The sequence below is a fragment of the Phoenix dactylifera genome, unplaced genomic scaffold, assembly GCF_009389715.1.
Source record: "Phoenix dactylifera cultivar Barhee BC4 unplaced genomic scaffold, palm_55x_up_171113_PBpolish2nd_filt_p 000346F, whole genome shotgun sequence".
Classification (NCBI taxonomy): domain Eukaryota; kingdom Viridiplantae; phylum Streptophyta; class Magnoliopsida; order Arecales; family Arecaceae; genus Phoenix; species Phoenix dactylifera.
Window position 1 is genome coordinate 492,404 of NW_024067805.1, and position 19,181 is coordinate 511,584.

The following is a 19,181-nucleotide window of genomic DNA, read 5'->3' on the forward strand; positions in this document are numbered from 1 at the left end:
TCTAAAAGTTTGACATATGATTTGACTTTTTGATGTGGTAGTTCTTGCTCCCAATCTATCTAGTTCTACCTTAATAACTAAAGTGTTCCACATTGAATCTAGTAATCTTTATGAATCAACGAATTATATTAATATTTGTAGTTCGATGATGATGTACCAACTTAGGTACGTTACGTCAAGTTGAGTTGGTCATATTAAGTTGTACCATGTTAATTAAAATATATTGGATTAAATAAAATTTTTAAGATTCCTTCAGAAAAAGAATAAATTTTTTAGGATAGAGAAAAATTTGGAGCATTTTGGAGTATTTTTGGTGGATCGAGGCCACAACCATGTATTAATTTTGATGATAAACTAACACGATGTGATAAGACTAAAGATAGATAAGTATTTTATCTATATAAGTTATTTAGTTATCTATATATCAGACTGGGTTAGATCAAGTTAGGTAAGGGTTGGGTTAGGATCGAGTTCAAAGTCAATCTTGATCCAAGCCCAACCTTATTTGAGATCGATTTAGAATTTTCTTGATCCAAGCCCAACCTAAATTTGTAAAACTTCAGCCGTACCCTACCCAATAAATAGTTCGAGCAAGATGGGTTCAAGTTGAGTTTGATCCAAACTATATGCTTACATCACTTGTACCACATCAATATATAAAAATAACAATATAATCAAACAAAGATTGGGATAATTTTCCTAACATAAATGGCCTATAGCATATCTAGGTAGAGCTTGTAACTGGAAACTTTATAGTTGGGAAGGAATAGCTAATTAAAGATATAACATAATTGGCGCAAAAGCTATCCCATTTATAAATGTTGAGATGGCCGAGTTGGTCTAAGGCGCCAGATTAAGGTTCTGGTCCGAAAGGGCGTGGGTTCAAATCCCACTCTCAACAAATGATATCATAATTTTTTATTTAATCCATTTTATGTAAAAATTACGCAAAATTGTTTAATTTTGTAATAGAAAAGGTTGCTAAAAAACAGTTATTTTATTTCTCTTGGACAGGAAAAAATAAATTACTCAAAATTATTAAATTATTTTCCTTAATGGAGAGGTTTAATACCCCTTTAGACCATTGGTTGCTCAAATTTAATTGTTTTATTATATTTCCCTATGAGAATGTTAAATAATCCTTTGAATCCCATAGGATGATGGTGGCAGATTACTCAAAAATTACTTAGTCAATAGTCAAACAAAGTCTATTATCAATCATGCTGCAAAATTCATGAATTTTGCAGAAAAAATTATCTAATTATTGATTTTGTAGGACAAAGTTGATTTATGTTTTTTTTTGGGTACAGCGTTGGGCATTTTAAGGATCTTCGACAACTTCGACCCTATATATGTAAGTATGATGTATTTTAAATGAATACATGCTAGTTATTTAAAATTTATGTATTGGAGGCATAGTAAATGCGTATTGGATATTTTAAATTTATGTATGTCATCCATGTTGTATTTAGATCCTGGGGCCGAATAATTCAAGAAGCCTTAAATATGCAGCACCAAGAAAAAAGAATCCAGACAACCATCTGTCAACCCCATCTGTCACGGTTGTTCATGAGACAAATTGCCATTCTATTTGGCCCCTTTTTTTTCAAAAAAAAAAAAAATTCCAGACAACCATGACTTGGATTTAAATCTATTCTTGCTTACCTTGATGCTATTAGGTTTGTGAATAAACCAAGGATAAGGGATTAGACAAGCTCTATCCAGGCCAAAGATCCATTTTCCTATGAGTCTATCACTATCTTTGTTGGCATAAGGATCTTGTCCACCAGCTGCTATCCTGTGTCCATGGAATTGCACGAGTTGGGTCAAGTCAGTTCGGAAATATACCTAAAATCAAATCATCTAAAGTTGATTTCCTAAAATCAAAACGGAAGTCGAACCAACAATCTATAAAAATTGTTTGAAACCAATCGAAGAAATTCAATTCAATTTGGTTCGGTTTATCGTATTGATGCTGGACTAAGGCTAAATGAGTTGGGCTAAGATTAAACATAAATAATTTAATTTTATATAGGATTAATATTCAATAAACTGAGCTAAATAGACTGGGCTAAAACTAAATATAAAAATTTTATTTTATATGTAAGCAAAATAAAAAAATTAAAAAATTAAAATATATACGGAGTCAAGTTGGGTTAGCACGGTTTGAATCGATTTTTTAAAAATTGAAATCGAAACCAAATAGAATTTTTCAGCTCAAGCCTTTTTTAAACTAACGCCAAACCAGATTAAAAAAATGATTTAAATCAGACAGAAGAGACCAATTTGGGTCGGGCCTATTTTTTTTGCATATCCCTAGAATCCATATGTTATTTATTCAATTTAATTCAAATAATGAAATCTCCCCTCATTTGAAAATTATGGAGGAACTTCGATGAAAATATTTGCGTTTTTCCACAAAAAATTCATCTCGTACTCAGACAATAAAGTATGGTATAACCGCTCTCAACCAAAAAGAAGCTTCATTTTATGTTATTTATTTCTGGAATATTATTATAATCTGATTTTCCAAAGTAATCTTAATGGTATTATTATCACCAACTATTTTAGGATAGGCAACTTTGACCGGAATTAAGTGCCTCCATCATTCTTAGACCCTATTTGGGGGAGCTGTTGGCAGTAGAGCTGTTGGCAGAAGAGCTGTTGGAAGTAGAGCTGTCTGAAGTAGAGCTGTTATAAAAAGCTATTTGCTGTTTGGTAACTACATTCGTAAAGTGCTGTGGTACTTTGTTTTGTGTTTGGTAAATAAACTGAGAAAGTACTTTTGTATGACAAAATTACCATAAACGACATTGCATAGTATTATATAACAGAACATAATAAAACATAACATAAAATAATACATAAATATACGATATAGTATAATATTATTGTAATATAAAATAATATTATGTTAATATAGCATAATAGTAATATAATTATTAGAGTAAAATAATATTTGGTAAGATAACATAATATTAAATTATTTAACATAACATATTAATACTGGTGCGGACACCAGTGCCAGGTCAGCCGGTCGCCACAGGATCCAGCCAGCTCAGCGGGTTCCAGCCGATTCAGCCAGCCTGATTTTATTTTAGATTGATTTATTTTATGTTGATTGGGTTTATTTGCATATTGTCATTTGGGTTTATTTGCATATTGTCATTTTAGGAGCTTTTTGGAATTATTTTATTTGTAGGGGTTATTTGTTATTTTGTGACCCTATATATATGGGTCCATCCTCATGTTTAGGTTTTTAATGAATTAATGAATGAAAATTGGTCTTCTTCTTCCTCCTCCTCTTTTCCTCTTTCCCTTCTTCTTCCCCTCTTCCTCTCCTCTTTCTCTCTGTATTTCAATCCGTACTTCCGTCCTGCATCAGCTTTGGAAGTTGGTGCGGACACCAGTGCCAGGTCAGCCGGTCGCCACAGGATCCAGCCAGCTCAGCGGGTTCCAGCCGATTCAGCCAGCCTGATTTTATTTTAGATTGATTTATTTTATGTTGATTGGGTTTATTTGCATATTGTCATTTGGGTTTATTTGCATATTGTCATTTTAGGAGCTTTTTGGAATTATTTTATTTGTAGGGGTTATTTGTTATTTTGTGACCCTATATATATGGGTCCATCCTCATGTTTAGGTTTTTAATGAATTAATGAATGAAAATTGGTCTTCTTCTTCCTCCTCCTCTTTTCCTCTTTCCCTTCTTCTTCCCCTCTTCCTCTCCTCTTTCTCTCTGTATTTCAATCCGTACTTCCGTCCTGCATCAGCTTTGGTATCAGAGCAGGCCGGCTTTGCCCCTGCTGTCAAGGCCTCGATCCAGTTTATCATAGCCACGTTTCAAAATTTTCTGGCTACTGTAGCATTGGTTTCACGCGAGGGCTCAGACTTCTTCCTCAGCCGAGAAAGAGCCCGTTCCCTTCTTCTGAAGCCGTGCGGCCAAGTTTCCCTCAGTGGCTGTCCCGAGCGAAACAGACATCACAGGGAAGCAGCATTGAAATAAAAAAAAAAAAAAATGTTTTGGGCGTTTTCTGAAGATTCCCTGTTCCCTCTCCTCTGCTGTCGTTCCCGTTTCTTCTTCCGAAGCCGAACTCCCAAGCCTTCTGAGGAAAAGAAGGGAAAAGCCCCGTTGCCGTCCCCCGTCGTCCGGATCTGAGGAGAGAAGCCGAGCGCTGGTGTCCGCCCTCATCGCCACTTGCCAGCCGCAGGACCTCGCCGGACGACTCCGCGTCCCACGCGGCGCATTGCCACAAAACCCGGTAACCACCTGCACCCTTCCTCTTCGCCCCAAACTTCCACAACGAAGCCGGGCCATTAGCGGGTTACCGAAGTGGGTGCGCCCGCTAATCCGAATTCGGTCGGGTTAAAAAAAAAAAAAAAAAAAAAAACGCACGTGACTGCACGTTCTTGTTGAGAAAAAAAAAAGAAAAAAAAAGAAAAAAAATAAAAAAAAAGAGAGAGAAAAAAAAAAAGGAAAATACCTGTCATCTTCTTCATCCGTCGCCGCGTCCGCCGTGCCTCCAGCGTCGCTACGCCATCGCCGCTTCCACCGTGCCCCCTTCGTCTCCCCGCAGCACCGCTTCACCTTCATCCGTGGCCGCCATCGTCCCGCCGACGAACACCGCCACCGAGCATCCCACCCGAGCTCCTCCGCCCGTGCCGCTCCGCCTTCGCCGCCTCCGCCCGTGCCGCTCCGCCTTCCCCGCCTCCGCCCGGGCCGCCTCCTGCCGCCGCCGAGATCCGCCATCGCCTGAGCCCCATCTTCTCCCTCCCCACCGAGCCGCGCCGCCTTGCCGTCGCCGTCCCCGCCGCTCCCGCAACCGCTCGATTGCCACCACCGCTGCCTCCTTCCCCTCCTTGCTTCACCGCTGCCCCCCCTCTGATCGCACGCCGCAAAACCACCGCCTCCACCACCACTCCACCGCCTTCCCCCCACTCACCCCACTCCCTCCCTCTTTTATTTCATCATGGGATGTTGAAACCCTCTTCACACCACCTCAGGCTCATTTCGCCCCCCCTTCCTCTTCCTTTACGGGCCGACTCCGCGCACCCTACCACCCTCCTTCCTCATCGGGCCCAAACCACCCGCACACCCCTCTCAAAGCCCACCCTCACTCCGGCCCGCCCACCCTGCTTTCTCTGCTGCGGGCCCCTAACCCGCAGGCCTTTTGGGCCCAATTTCAACAGGCCCTTTCTTGCGCAAGCCCACCAACCAGAATTGATCAGGCCCATAAGTTGCAGAGATCAGACCCACCGAGTTGCTGTGCTCAGACCCGATTTGCGCTATTTGCATCTGATCGTCGCCCCAACCCAGGTCAGGTTTCTTCCTTACTGCAAATTTTATTTGTTTGTCTAAATTTAGAATTAATTAACTCTTATGTGCTCTATTGATATTGCTTCCTAAAATTCAACACATCCACTCCAAACAACCCCAAAACCCTAGTAGTGGCCTGTCTTTGTTATTAATTGTAGGGCTACCTAATCTTTGGAAGTTCTTTGAGGCTCTGTGCAATCCTGCAACACACTGAAAACTAGTACTATTTGACTGCAACTACTTATCTGAATTTGTTACGTAATTCAAAGCCAATTTCAATTGCTTGAGTTAGCTTCCGATTATATTGAGTATCTACTTTGCAATTTTGAATTCATTTCATGCATTAGGTCTACTTAGGAACATTTATAGTTGGTCGGATCATACATTTTGACATTCATTTTATGCATCTACGTAGTGGTCGTGACGCATCTCATCCTGAGTCCCAATTAGGCATGGATTCCAAAATCGAAGCCTTATTAAAAGCTATCCAAGACACTAATGCTCAAGTCCAAAACACTAATGCCCAAGTCCAAAAAACTAATGCTCAAGTCCAAAATACCAATGCCCAAGTCCAAGCAAACAACTTTGATAATAGGCATGTTCCAGGTCACCATTATGCCTACCCTCGCCCTAGAGGACCAGGTCCCTTTCCTAATATGAATAGAGGTTACCGACATAACGTAGAACCCAGAGCTCTTCGTGACCCTGATGAAGACGTAATGAGAGGCATTAGGGTGGAAGCCCCCACTTTTGACGGTCGTCTTGACCCGAAAGTCTTCTCCGATTGGTTACACGAAATGGACCACTTCTTTGAGTGGTACAATCTGTCTGAGAACAAAAAAGTTCGATTCGCTAGAATGAAACTCCTTGGTCGAGCTAAGCTGTTTTGGCAAAACACTGAACAACTATTAGCTAGGAGACATCAACATGAAATAACTGATTGGGTAGAGATGAAAGAGAGGCTTAAAGAAAAATACCTGCCCCTTAACTACCAAGACGATCTCCTAAACCGATGGAACACTAAGTCCACATTTGTAAGGCGCCCTGACACACGGAGCGCTCCCACCGGCCTTAATTCCTTAGGGTCCAAACCTTCTGTAGGGTCCACTACTCATAGGCCCCCTCCTATTGCCCATGTCATAGGCCGAGACACTAATGGCAAGGGAATGCTTGGTGAGCCTCCCAAACCACATTCCAAAATTCGGTGTTACAAATGCCAAGGTTTTGGTCACGTTACCTCCCAATGTGCGAACAAATTTTTCGTTATTGCTCAGCAAGAGCAGGGAGGTGACATAGATGACTTAGAGGAGCAAATCTATGAACCAAACCTCGATGACATTCAGGACATTGAGGAAGAGTGTGATGACAAACCTGAAACCCTAGGATGCACCCACACTCCACCTAGCTCGCTTGCACAGTCAGATAACGAGTCTGACCAGTCTACCATGAGTGTAGTTGGATATGCCCTCGCACAACCCATCGAAATTGATATTAGGATTTCTGAGCCTGCATATGCATTTACACAACACATTCATAAGTTGTATCAGGAAATCCATAAGGGCATTCATGCATGTACTGCTCAGTATAAGATGCAAGCTGATTTCCGTGCTAAAGAATTTCAAACTTGGGGTTACGTAATGATCCATCTTAAGGAATTGCAGTCTCTTAGTATTGGACCATTCAGGGTGTTGCACAAGGATGGCACTGACGCCTATGCCATTGACTTTCCATTTGATTTCGGTCATAGCCTTACTATTAATATTAAAGATTTGGTTGCAATCCCTGATGACTCTTTTGCTGCACACTCTCCTGCGCCTGATGTTTATCCTATTATTGATTCCATGCCATCTTCGTTTCCTTTTACCCCCCATCGAGCACAAAAAGAGTATATTGATTCTATTTTAGCCGAGCAAATAGTTTTTACCAGTGATGGAGGCATCCAACATTTCCTGGTTCGTTGGCGAGGACGACCAAGGTCCGGCTACACTTGGATCCAGCGCGAGGAGATACCGCCGATTGACCCGGACTTGTTGGAGTACTACCGGGGCTTTACCGAGCCGCTTTCGTCGAGGTCGACTTCTTTCCACTCGAGGAGAGTTGGTGCGGACACCAGTGCCAGGTCAGCCGGTCGCCACAGGATCCAGCCAGCTCAGCGGGTTCCAGCCGATTCAGCCAGCCTGATTTTATTTTAGATTGATTTATTTTATGTTGATTGGGTTTATTTGCATATTGTCATTTGGGTTTATTTGCATATTGTCATTTTAGGAGCTTTTTGGAATTATTTTATTTGTAGGGGTTATTTGTTATTTTGTGACCCTATATATGTGGGTCCATCCTCATGTTTAGGTTTTTAATGAATTAATGAATGAAAATTGGTCTTCTTCTTCCTCCTCCTCTTTTCCTCTTTCCCTTCTTCTTCCCCTCTTCCTCTCCTCTTTCTCTCTGTATTTCAATCCGTACTTCCGTCCTGCATCAAATACATTATGATATAATATAATATATATTATATTTATAGTATAATACAATAATAAAAGTATAAAATATTATAATTATTAGTATAAATTAATTTCTCATAATATAACATAATATTAAATTATTTAAAATAACATATTAATGTATTATAATGTAATGTAATATAATATAATATTTATAGTATAATACAATAATAAAGGTATAAAATATTATAATTATTAGTATAAAAGGAGGTTTGACTACTCAGAAGAGTTAGACTAATTAATTTTCCATAATATAACATAATATTAAATTATTTAAAATAGCATATTAATGTATTATAATGTAATGTAATATAATATAATATTTATAGTATAATACAATAATAAAGGTATAAAATATTATAATTATTAGTATAAATTAATTTTTCATAGTATAACATAATATTAAATTATTTAACATAACATATTAATGTATTATGATATAATATAATATGATATTATATTTATAGTATAATACAAAAATAAAGGTATAAAATATTATAATTATTAGTATAAATTAATTTTCCATAATATAACATAATATTAAATTATTTAACATAACATATTAATGTATTATGATATAATATAATATGATATTATATTTATAGTATAATACAAAAATAAAGGTATAAAATATTAATGTAAATACCTTTTCTTACGGAAGGGAGTCTGACGGCTAGGGTTCTTGGCTCAAGCAGATTTTTAGGTTTATAAAGGGACAAGCTATGTAATCATTATATTTTAATATGGGCATTCTTGTCAAAAATACAGCTTTCTGAAAAAGCTGAAAGAGCTTCCTCCCAAAAGCTCCAAATTGGAGCTTCCTTCCAAAAGCTGTTTTCAGCTTCCCGCAAAAGCTGAAACAGCTTTTTGAAAAATTTACCAAACACAGTTTTTCATCTAAAAGTACTTTTGGAGGGTCAGAAAGTGCTTTCTGGCCCTCCAAAAGCTCTCCCAAACAGGGCCTTAGTCATGCTCAACCTTCTCGACCCGCCTCTTAGAAAATATAATCTTAGCTTTCCCAAAGGCATGTACGTTGGTAATCAAAGTAATAATGCATCTAAAAATTACTATTTGTGATCTAAAATAATAAATATAAATAACACTTTATGTCTACAAGATTTTTGAAAATTAATTAGTAGAAAACTTGTGCCCGAAGAACGTGATTTTTTCCTACGTGCGAATCTGTGGTGATCTCGTCCCCAAAATACAATTACTCGCCGTAACTCGATCTTTCCTTAATGAGTACGATCGCTGGGAAGGCTTGACTCGACTGACTTCTTCAGATGCTAAAAAAAGAATAGAAGAAAAAAATGAAAAAGAAGAAGAGAATGATCCCCCATCTCAATCTCTCTTAGGAAGCAGGGGAAATAGAGAAGAGAGTAGAGAGTGGATTGAGTTTTTCAAGATGCTGAACTCAAAGCCCATTTCTAAGATCTGTTCGGATAACTAAGGAGACGCGATAGTTTCTGAAGATACATTATTTTTTGAAAACATCGTATTTTTTCGAAAACTAACATTTTCTTCCAAAAAGCCGCAACCTTTCTGACAAAGACATGCAACAAAAAAAAAGAAGAAGATATTTTAAAGCATTTAAACCAATTAAAATTTAGAAGATAAGAAAAAAATTATTTTTTTTAAAATTAAAACTCCAACAATATATATATATATATACTAGAATCATATGATGATGAGAGCGACGATAAATCAAGCCACATGCATGCTCATCATCCATAACAAATTGATCTACCTTCTTGGTAATTACCAAAGGGTGTGATAAATCTACTTGTGGCTCGACACATATTCTGTGTTCCTCACAAATTAAGCACCAATTAACATGGACTAATATCTTCTTCTTTCTTATTTTTGAGAACATAGTCTACTACAATTGTCACCGATCCTTGACTTTGGGGATCCCAACGCCGTCCACACGGCAGGAAATTAAGGCGACCATGGCGTCGTCGGGAGAGGAGCTTGCGAGTCCCAGTCAAAGTCGCTGACATTAACGGGACAAAACTTTTTCCAGGACGGTGGCATGGACTTGCCGTGATGCCACCGGCACCGATCCTAGAGGTATGGACTCGCCGTGATTGCTTTCTGATTTTTTTGATCCTGTCCATATTAGTAGGATGTGAACTGTCGTTGCCATCCTTGAGAGTAGTCCGACGACCGGCCATCTCTTTATCACACTGTGTGGTAACTGTTACCACTTCCAAAATGGCCACCTCCATTGAGTTCGGATGCTCCAACGGTGCATGATTTGCACCACAAAAAGTGGTGCGATCATAGTAACTGTGATATTATCTAATCACAGAGACAGACGGCTATCAAATAGACCAAATGTTGGGTACCATACAGCGAATTTTGCGTGCTGCATACTGCACTCTGTTTGATATCCATCCATCTCGGTGATCGGATACCATGGCAACAATCCAGGGCCATATATTACTTTCTGCAGTGCAAAATAATGTTCTTGGGTGTTGCATCCTCTGTTAAAGCTATATTACCCATATTCCTTTGGTCAAATTTGGTGGATATTTACATCTCATCTCAATAATCTAGCTGGTGACCATGAATAAGCACCATGTAGATTATGTTTTGATAGAATTCAGGCAGGTAAGAATCATATGACTTTTGTTAAGATTGAATAGAATTCTGTTGTGAAATCATGCTGAGGACAAATCCAAACCGAATAGATAGAATTTGGCTATGATGTGAATAAGCTGGCCAAAAGATCGAGTCTACCGTTGGCCGGTAGAAAACCGACATAATCACACCAGTCTTAAATTTCCAAGAATAGAGAATTATATTGGAGGCTGAATGAGTGAAGAGAGAGCCAATACAACCTATGGATAAGTTAAAAGCCGATAAGACATAATTATCGACTCGATATGATACCGCTTTGATCAATTTGCAATCCAATGGAAGTGGGAGAAAAGACAAAAACAATTTCTTGTGCAAGGAGGAAGATAACTTTCATTCAAAAATTTGGATGCCTTCTCATTACAATTCATGACTATTTATAGACAAGTTATGGGTAACATGAAAAGACAAAAGAAAATGAAAGGTCAAAAGTCACCTTAATGTGGGTAACTCACACAATAAAAGACATCAAAGCCAACTAAATTCTCTTCTTTATCATGATATGGAATTAGAGCAGAAATATTGAAGGTAACAGAAACTCCATAGTCACCAGAAAGTTCAATTTGATAGGCATTTTCTCCGATACGCTTAAGAACTCGAAATGGTCCATCGGCACGATCTTGTAATTTGCTGTATCTTCCATGGGGGAATCGTTCTTTACGAAGATGAATCCATAAAGGTCGTCTTCTTTAAATGATGCCGAGCATCGATACTTATCAGCTTTCTCCTTAAACTTTTGATTGCTCTTCTCAATCTTGGATCGAACTTGCTCATGCATCTTTTTGATTTCATTAGCCCTTGCTTCTGCATCACCGCCAAATCGAACAACATGAGGAAGGGGAGCTAGATCAAGGGGGCCATTAGGATTGCACCCATAGACGATCTCAAAAGAACTAGCACCGATAGTAGAACTATTTGAGCGGTTGTATGCAAACTCCGCTTGAGGAAGAATTAAGTCCCATTGCTTCTTGTTGTTGTCCAAATAACTTCGAATAAGATTGCCAAGGCTTCGATTCACCACTTCCGTTTGACCATCGGTTTGTGGATGATGAGAAGAACTGAAGTTTGGTGCCCAATTTCGCCCATAAAGTCCGCCAAAAGTGTCCTACAAATTTGGATCTCGGTCCGAAGTGAAAGTCTTTGGAATGCCATGAAGTTTGACAATCTCTCGAAAATAAAGATCAGCAATTTTAGATGCATCATAGGTCTTCTCGCAAGGTACAAAATGTGCCATTTTAGAGAATCGATCAACAACCACCATGACTGAATCTTTTCCACGTTGAGTGCGAGGAAGACCAAGAACGAAATCAATACTTACATCCTCCCATGGAGCTTGAGGTATAGGAAGAGGAGTATAAAGGCCGATGTTTTGAGCTCGGCTTTTGGCAATATGGCATGTTCGACATAAGTTGACATGTCTCTCTACATCCTTTCTCATCTTCGACAAGGATTAAAGTCTTGTCTCGGCCAAAGTGACCTCCAAGTCCTTCATTATGGGCTTCTTTGATGATTGCTTGATGAAGAGAGCAATTAGGAATACATAATTGGTTACCTTTAAATAAGTAACTTTCTTGAATTGAATAATCTTCATGAGGAGCATCACTGCATCGAGCCCAAATCTCGCCAAAATAATCATAATTAGAATAGAGATCTTTGATGAAATCAAAACCGATTACCTTAATCTCCAAGGTTGACAACAAAGCATGTCTTCGACTAAGAGCATCCGCAACTTGATTGAGACTTCCGGCTTTATGACGGATGGTAAAGGTAAAAGATTGCAAAAATTCAATCCACTTGGCATGCCTTGCACTAAGCTTGTGTTGAGTATTGAGGAATCGCAAGGCTTCATGATCGGAGTAGAGAACAAATTTCTTAGTCACAAGATAGTGCCGCCAATGACGAAGAGCCTCAACAATAGCATAAAATTCTTTATCATATGTTGAATAGTTCTTTCGCCTAACTCCAAGTTTGGAACTAAAGAAGGCAATAGGGCGTCCTTCTTGACTAAGCACTGCGCCAATGCCCACATTAGAGGCATCACAATCCACCTCGAAAACTTTTTCAAAATCTGGCAAGGCAAGGATAGGGGCCGTTGTCATTAATACCTTAAGCTTCTCAAAACTTTCTTGAGCCTCCATAGTCCATTGATAGGATCCACCTTTCAAACAATTTGTGATGGGGGCCATAATAGAACTAAAATGTCGTATAAATCTTCGATAAAATGTGGCCAACCCATGAAAGCTCCGGATCTCGTGAATGGTACGAGGTACCGGCCAACTAGAGATAGCTTCAATCTTTTTAGGATCAACTTTGATGCCGTTGGCGGTGACCATATAACCCAAAAATATTAGGCTATCGGTCAAGAAGTCGCATTTGCAAAGGTTGACATAGAGCTTCTCCTTTCGCAACATCATAAAAATTTATCTAAGATGCTCCAAGTGTTGCTCTTGATCCCTGCTATAGACCAAAATGTCGTCAAAGTAAACAACGACAAATTTACCTATATAAGGCTTGAAGATTTGATTCATGAGGCGCATGAATTTGCTTGGTGCATTAGAGAGCCCGAATGGCATCACAAGCCATTCATATAGTCCATCTCTTGTCTTGAATGTCGTCTTCCATTTGTCACCCGGTCTCATGCAAATTTGATGATAGCCACTTCGAAGATCAAGTTTGGAGAAGATGCAAGCGCCGGCAAGTTGATCTAACATGTCGTCTAACCGAGGGATAGGAAAACGGTATTTGATGGTGATCTTGTTAACAGCTCGGCTATCAATACACATGCGCCATGTTCCATCCTTTTTGGGGACAAGTAAGGCAGGAACCGCACATGGACTCATGCTTTCACGTACCAAACCTTTGGCCACCAACTCGTTCACTTGTCTTTGCAATTCTTCGTGCTCCTTAGGACTCATTCTATATGCCGCCTTATTTGGTAACGTTGCACCTGGCATAAGATCAATGCAATGTTGAATTTCTCTCATTGGTGGAAGATCGGAAGGAATTTCATCGAGAGTTACATCTCGGAATTCCTGCAAAAAAGAAGTAATCTTGGGTGACAATAAATTGCCCTCCAGGTTAGATTCCACCACTATAAGAGCATATGCTTGGGTGGCTTCTCGAATTTCAACTTCAAATTCTGCCATGGACAAAAAGGTACTTTCCTCTCCTTTACTGGGTTTGGGTGTGTTGTCCATTTTTGAAGGCCCAAGGGTTATTTTGACACCATCCTTCAAGAATGCATAAGTATTTTTGTATCCATCATGAACAACCCTTCTATCAAATAACCATGGCCTCCCCAAAAGTAAATGGCAAGCATCCATAGGAACCACGTCACACCATATTTCATCACGGTAATTTTTTTCAATTGAAAATTGAACAAGGCAACGTTGGAAAATTTTTACCTCATTTCCTTTCTTGAGCCAAGAAAGAGAATATGGGTGGTGGTGAGGTTTTGTTTTGAGTTTCAACTTTTCCACCATCTCCATTGTGACACAATTCTCGCAACTTCCTCCATCGATAATAACATTGCAAATTTTGCCATTAGCCGTACATTGAGTATGAAAGATGTTGTGCTGGAGCCACATGTGATCATCTTCGCTTCGTATTGAATTCAGGGTTCGACGGACCACAAGAGCTTCACCATGATCACTATATGTGATGTCTCCTTCAATTTCATCATATATAGAATCTGACTCATTTTCTTCACCATCACCTTCTTCGACAAGAGAAACCACTCTTCTATTTAGATACTCAGAAGCAATATGCCCATAGCCAGATCACTTGAAACATTGAGATCGAGATGATGTTGGCCGAGAAGAAGATGAAGCATCTTTTTTCACCATCGTGGTTGTCTTAGATGTAGAAGACGAATGAGATTGCGATGCACTCCCCCGATTAGGAATGCCTTCATGCTTGAAATTTCGGCCTCCAGGAGCATTTGTTAAACCTTTTTCTCACCGTTGTTGAAGTTGGAGTTTCACCTTAGTAGCAAGTTTAATAACATCATTAAGAGAAATAAAAGAATGGAGGTGTACCATATCATGGATGTCACGCCTCAATCTGCTAAGGTAACGAGCTATTGTTTGCTCTTCGGCCTCTGCTACACCACAACGAACCATAAGATTATCGAACTCTTCAGTGTACTCCTCCACGGTTTGCATCCCTCGAGTGAATTGATACATAGTGAGAAATGCATCTTGAAGGTAATTTTCGGAAAGGTACTTTTTGCAAAGCTCTTTCTTCATTTTCTCTCAAGTACGAATCTTGGTTTTGCCCTCCTTTGCTCTTTGCAACTTGAGGCGCTCCCACCAGATTGATGCATGCTTTCGAAGCTTGATGGCTACAATCTTCACTTTAAGCTCATCGGGGACCTCTTTGTAGTCAAAGATCCGCTCAACAGTGTTAAGCCAATCTAGAAAGATGTCGGGTTGCATTTTTCCTTCAAACTCAGGAATGTCTACCCTGATGTCTGGAAATCAAAATTGATGACGATGTTGGTGAGATGAAGAAGAGTTGCTCCTCCTACCACGACGTGAACTTTGGTCACGGAAGATGTTGCGATCTTCTTCAGTGGTGCCACCCTCCTCTGCACTCGATTTTTGCTCATAACGAGCCAACCTTTGGGTAAGGTTTTGGACTTGCTGCCGCAACTCATCATTCTCTATGTCGCGAAGATCTCGCTCTCTACAAGGTTCTTCATCGCTAGAACGACTTTGGTTGCCTCGGCTTGCCATGGTTGGTTGAAGCTTGCGTTAACACCACCACGAGAAATGCGATAGGATTCCTCTGGAAACGTCAAGAGATGATAACCTCACTCTGATACCACTTGATACCGCTTGGATCAATTTGCAATCCAATAGAAGTGGGAGAAAAGACAAGAACAATTTCTTGTGCAAGGAGGAAGATAACTTTCATTCAAAAATTTGGATGCCTTCTCATTACAATTCATGACTATTTATAGGCAAGTTATGGGTAACATGAAAAGACAAAAAAAAATGAAAGGTCAAAAGTCACCTTAATATGGGTAACTCACACAATAAAAGACATCAAAGCCAACTAAATTCTCTTAGAAAATTTAAAAGGTCAAAAGTCACCTGCCTCTTGAAATACCTATTACTTTCCAACCATAACTCGAATTTTATTTTTTTTAGGCTTGTTGGAAAGAAGAGAAAGAGATCTGAAACTTTTATGTTAATAACTTTTCTAAATTCGGCCATTTAATACTCTGAAAATGGCATGCAAGTTGTCTGACGTTCATGCACCTGCATCACGATATTTGTAAAATGATTGTGCTAGTGTATGTACATAGTAGCAAGTCGATTGACAGCAGTTATTAGAACCATCAGGAGTAGAGATTGGAAGTGGAAAAAGCAATCGCCAGAGTGGAACTATTGTGTTTGAGGGCAGTTACTATATACTAGTATAAATATTAGTATTTTGTATTAAGATCCTTCGACAATCAATCCAATCAAACTACCTTTTATCTTTATCTTTATCTTTATTTTAAATCTTTTATTCTAGGAATAGACGTAACTAAGATTATTTATAGTAGTTTGGCGCTACATCCTTACCATAGCCCAATGTTATACATCTACCGTAGTCCAATACCTCACTTTTCCATTCTAGCCCAACACTACACCTCTATCCATTTCCATCTCCTTCAAACAGCATGATGGTGGCGAAAGTCCTTGAAAATCATGGTATCTCAATCTGCACTATTCTTAAATTTTTTTTTTCGACTTACATTTTTTTAACTAGTCCAACACTGATGTCACACTTATGTATGTATCTAGGTCTAGCCCATGCAAGCTTGGTGGCGTGAATATCCGAGTCCCCCTCGCCACTAGCAAGTCTTTGAAGTCAGCGCCAGTCTGTTTAGGCTGGGATGCGGAAATCACGCATGAAGGTACCGATGGGGAACGCGAGAAGGAGAATCACGATGAAGAAAATTTGGTTCAGACTTGCTCCTAGAAGCATTAGAACGTACGGCAACGTCAATGGTGCGATGACTTGCCTTTTAGCTAGGGCTGTTAATGAGCCGAGTTGCTCGGGCTCGGCTTGGGCTCGGCTCGGTAAAAGCCCGGCTCGGGCTTGGCTCGTTAGTCAAACGAGCCCGAGCCCGAGCCCAATATGAGGCTCGTTTACACCCGAGCCCGAGCCCGAGCAGCTCACGAGCCCAAACGAGCTCTAGTCTCCCACTGAAAAATTTTATTTCAGCACTATAATTCATAAAAATCTGACCACATAGAGAAAAATAGCCTGTTATCAAGCCCGAGCCCGAGCTCGAGCCCTCGAGCTCGTTCTGGAGCTTGTAATTGAAACGAGCTTTACGAGCTCAAGCCTGAGCCTTTGCTTTGCCAAGCGAGCCCGAACTCGAGCCCAATATAGAACTCGTTACCGAGCTCGAGCCCGAGCCCGAGCCCGAGCTTCTGTGAAACAAGCCGAGCCGAGCTCTCCCAGGCTTGGGCTCGGCTCGGCTCGTTAACAGCCCTACTTTTAGCCACCGTGACCTGGGTTTGGTCGTTTTTGGCGTGCGCAGGTCCTACCACAGCAATCTTCCAACCCATCCCCACGGACGCGTCATGACTTCTACTCGTATAGCTTTCTTTCACGCAGGTAAGTACCTGCAAACTGAGAAGTTACTAGGCCTCGAGTTGTTCCACTAGTCTTCTGGCATTTTATCTATATAAGCAACCACCACACATCCTTGAGGACATCATCCACTTCTCTCATTGTGGGAGAACCATAGTAGACCATTGTGCGTTTTAGTTGAGAGATGGTGATGAGCTATATACCATCTTTTCTTCTAGCACTGCTGCTAGCAAGTTCTGGTCTTGGCAGCTGCTTTCCCTTCACCTCCCTTGCAGAAGCATGCAGTCCCAGTGGCCAACTTGTAGGCAAGGCTGGCCACTGCAACACCGAGAACGACTCCGAGTGTTGTAAGGCTGGACAGAAGTACGATCAGTACCTTTGCTCGCCGCCGGTGACCGGAGCCACCAGTGCAAGGATGACCATCAACAGCTTCAAAAAAGGTGGGGACGGTGGTGGACCTTCGGAGTGCGACGGTCATTTTCACAGCGACAATGAGAGGGTTGTGGCCCTCTCAACTGGATGGTACAATCAGGGTAGCCGATGCGGCAAAAACATCAGGATCAACGCAAATGGTAACTCTGTTCTGGCTAAAGTTGTTGATGAGTGTGATTCTGTAAAAGGTTGCGACGCCCAGCACGATTTCCAGCCGCCATGTCCGAACAATATAGTGGATGCATCAAGGGCAGTGTGGAAGGCTCTCGGGATCCCTGATTCGAAGATTGGGGACTCTCAGATTACTTGGTCCGATGCATGATGAGAGATGATCTCGAATTAGAAGCCTATGTTATGCAACTATAATAAATTCCAAAGTCACCATCTGGCTTTGTTTGCCCTATGTTAAATAAATCATATCAATATGCAACCGAAGGACTATAGTTGCCTATAGTCCAGTTTGCCTTCCAAGTTCTCTGCTTACATGTTATGTACTAATGTTATCTTCTAGTTTTTTCTCGAACCAGTGGAGACACCAACCCAGAACCAAAATTCATTTAAAATCTAATCACAAGCAAGACAATCTATCTATGGTCAGCCTCTACAAATTTATGTTGCAGTATCTTCTAGTCCACCTAGACCATCACTACAGAAATATTAACTTTTACTAGCATTTTTTATAGCCTTTACGGACGCTTATTAGCGTCGGTAAAATTCCAGCCGACGCTAGAGAAAGCGTTGCAAAAGCGTCGGCGGTATGCGAGTGGAAAAACTTTTTGCAGACGCTAAAAGAAAGCGTCGGCAAAACCAAGCATTTACCGACGCTTATCAAAGTATCGGCGTATGTCCGTTTTGTCGACGCAAAAACACATCGGCGAAAGCCTGTCTTACCGACGCTTTTAAAGCGTCCGCGAAAGCCTGTCTTACCGACGCTTTAGAAGCGTCGGCGAAAGCCTGCCAGCTGAGGTTTTTACTGTAGAGACTTTCCCAATTAAATTATAAGTAGGTTGATCAACTGACTCTTATACATGTTTGCATGGCATTTGGATATTCAGTGAAGGATTGGCATTTCTTCCTTTGTGTCGGCTTGAGATTTGGATAATTCCATCTTGATAAGATGATGTTCCTCCATCATCCTGTCCGTTCTAGGTGCAAATTATTCAAGAGGAGATTTTTTGCTTTTTCTTCCGTCTCCTTAGGTGGGTTCGAGGATGCTTTTAATCCAATCAAAGCACTTAAATTTAAGTGTATCAGATAGCAATTAAACTTCAAATTTTCTATAAATATCAATGTAGCTGAATTCACGCCTAGACTAAAATATTTGATAACTATATATCATCAGCACAATAGATTTCGATACAAGGAATCTTTTAGGATAAAGTTTTAAATGGTTTGGACATCAGAGATGTTGTTGGATTTTTCCCTTTTTTTTTCCAAAACCAGAAGGGAAGGATGGAGCCTAACAAGATGTTGGATGTTAAGGTGGTTAGTCATGAATTCAAATTCCATTTAAGCCATTTTTTCTTCAAAACTAGCTTGAATGCCTTCACATGATTCCTTTACCAATTAAACTAGCAACTTTGCTCATGTAAGCATGCATTATAAAATCATGGGATTTCCTGCGAAGGTGGAATTTTAGTAGGCGAGATGGTTGAACAACATGCATGAATAACAGCAAACTGAGATTCTGCCTATGTAAGGCT

General features: G+C 40.1%; 1 protein-coding gene and 1 non-coding gene across 2 annotated transcripts; both read left to right on the forward strand.

Moving 5' to 3' along the window:
* Window positions 1–820: 820 nt before the first annotated feature.
* Window positions 821–901, forward strand: TRNAL-AAG. The gene has a single exon. It is a non-coding gene; the product is annotated as a tRNA-Leu (tRNA).
* A 16,052-nt stretch (window positions 902–16,953) lies between these two features.
* On the forward strand, window positions 16,954–18,001 carry LOC120105715 (kiwellin-1-like). Its single transcript, XM_039118433.1, has one exon. It carries the CDS (start codon window positions 17,231–17,233, stop codon window positions 17,798–17,800), a length of 570 nt encoding a protein of 189 aa, XP_038974361.1. The 5' UTR covers window positions 16,954–17,230; the 3' UTR covers window positions 17,801–18,001.
* Window positions 18,002–19,181: the final 1,180 nt, after the last annotated feature.